The sequence below is a fragment of the Sphaeroforma arctica genome (genome assembly GCF_001186125.1).
Source record: "Sphaeroforma arctica JP610 unplaced genomic scaffold supercont1.6634, whole genome shotgun sequence".
NCBI lineage: Eukaryota > Ichthyosporea > Ichthyophonida > Sphaeroforma > Sphaeroforma arctica.
Window position 1 is genome coordinate 1 of NW_014033924.1, and position 1,604 is coordinate 1,604.

Sequence of the window (1,604 nt, forward strand, 5' to 3'; positions counted from 1 at the left end):
TACATACGAATACACACACACACACACACATATATATATATACATATATATATTCATATATATTTATATATACATATATATATGTGAGTGTATGTGTGTGTGAATAGGCTGAAATCAATATGTAATCCACATACCCTCCGTGGCATCCGTGCATGCCAAGGTTGTGTTCTCTCTCGGCAGCCTCTTCTATGGTCATGGTGGGCTGAGCTGGGTAACCGTTACCAAAGATGCCTTTATTCACCATTTCCTTGGTCAATACAAACGGTTTAAACGCAGGCTTGTTGTTCTTCGGCGGTTCGGGCATCTTCCCGTCGTTATCTTCACGCAACTGCATAAAAAAACAGACAAAGTGAGAGACTGCAAAGTAGCCGCCATACAAATCAGAGCGAGTGTACAGATCCCAACATTGTTTTTAATTACAACTGTTGAGTACGCGTTTGTGACTACCGCACACGAGGATTGAGCAAGTGTATCAATCACGACATTGTATCGATACTCTTCAGTACCCGTCGACGTATCGCCTTTCTTGCGTTAGTAGGCGAAATGGTTCTGACGCGACCTCTGTCTTCGTTTTAGAGCCATGAACTTCACAAATGCAGCTTCGACACGGGATTGAATATGTGTATGAAAGCCGCATTGTACGCGAGTACACGGTATACGGGCCGGGGATGATTATATGCATCACAACAGCAAAGTGTATGTGTTACTTACTTTGCCCATGTAATGTACTCGTACAATGACAGCAACACGCAGGCTCTAGAACACGCATAGAAATATACATAATGATATTTATAATAGCGAAATACCAGCAATACTTACAATAGCCTACACATGAACCATGGGATCGTATGACCACTAACATACATATATAAAGGCACACACACAAGTATCCAAACCTATAACAGTACATATACACATCCAGTACATTTCTACGCAAGTTTATCTCCCATCTCAGTATATTCGGATCATAATTTGCTCTCTTTCTGATAACACCAAACGAGTGTCCACAAACGGCCACTTCTTATGTAGGTGTATGTGCAGATGTGTGCTATTGTAGATATCATAGATGAACACGTAAAATACACAGGAACATATATAAATATAAATACTTTGTATGTGTTTGTATCATATTTACTATAGATACGTACGCACATGTACACGCCAGCATGATAGCAGCACAGTCAGAACGTCGTATTCTGAAGATTTATACATCCACACTTACGTCCACAGGTTGACAAGTAGTAATTGTATGTGCGTGCATACATATGTGTACCCACCAGCATATACATAACTTGTACGTATATACAACAAAATACACACACATGGCACGAACCTTCTCCATATGTACGAGCATGTTCTTCTCTTCTCTCAGCATAGCCAGGTCGTCACACGCTCTGTGTATCCATACGCACACAAGTGCCTGTACATGATCGCGTGACAACTGCGAGTCCACCGAGGCATCAGTGCTGGTTGTGCCAGCAATGTGTTGCGTAAGTGTCTCTAGGTGTGCCTGTAGATACATATACAAATGGGAAACAGTCAGTATATATAACCATGTACATATAATCATACATATTCAGTATGTATATTTGAATATATCTATA

General features: G+C 40.6%; 1 protein-coding gene across 1 annotated transcript; it reads right to left on the reverse strand.

The window, feature by feature from the left end:
• Positions 1-134: 134 nt before the first annotated feature.
• Positions 135-1,522, reverse strand: SARC_15731 (hypothetical protein; the record flags this gene model as incomplete). The annotated part of the gene is made up of 2 exons (XM_014290154.1): positions 135-328; positions 1,334-1,522. Coding segments are annotated over 2 exons (383 nt in total), but the record flags the coding sequence as incomplete, so codon positions are not given.
• Between the last annotated feature and the right edge of the window lie 82 nt (positions 1,523-1,604).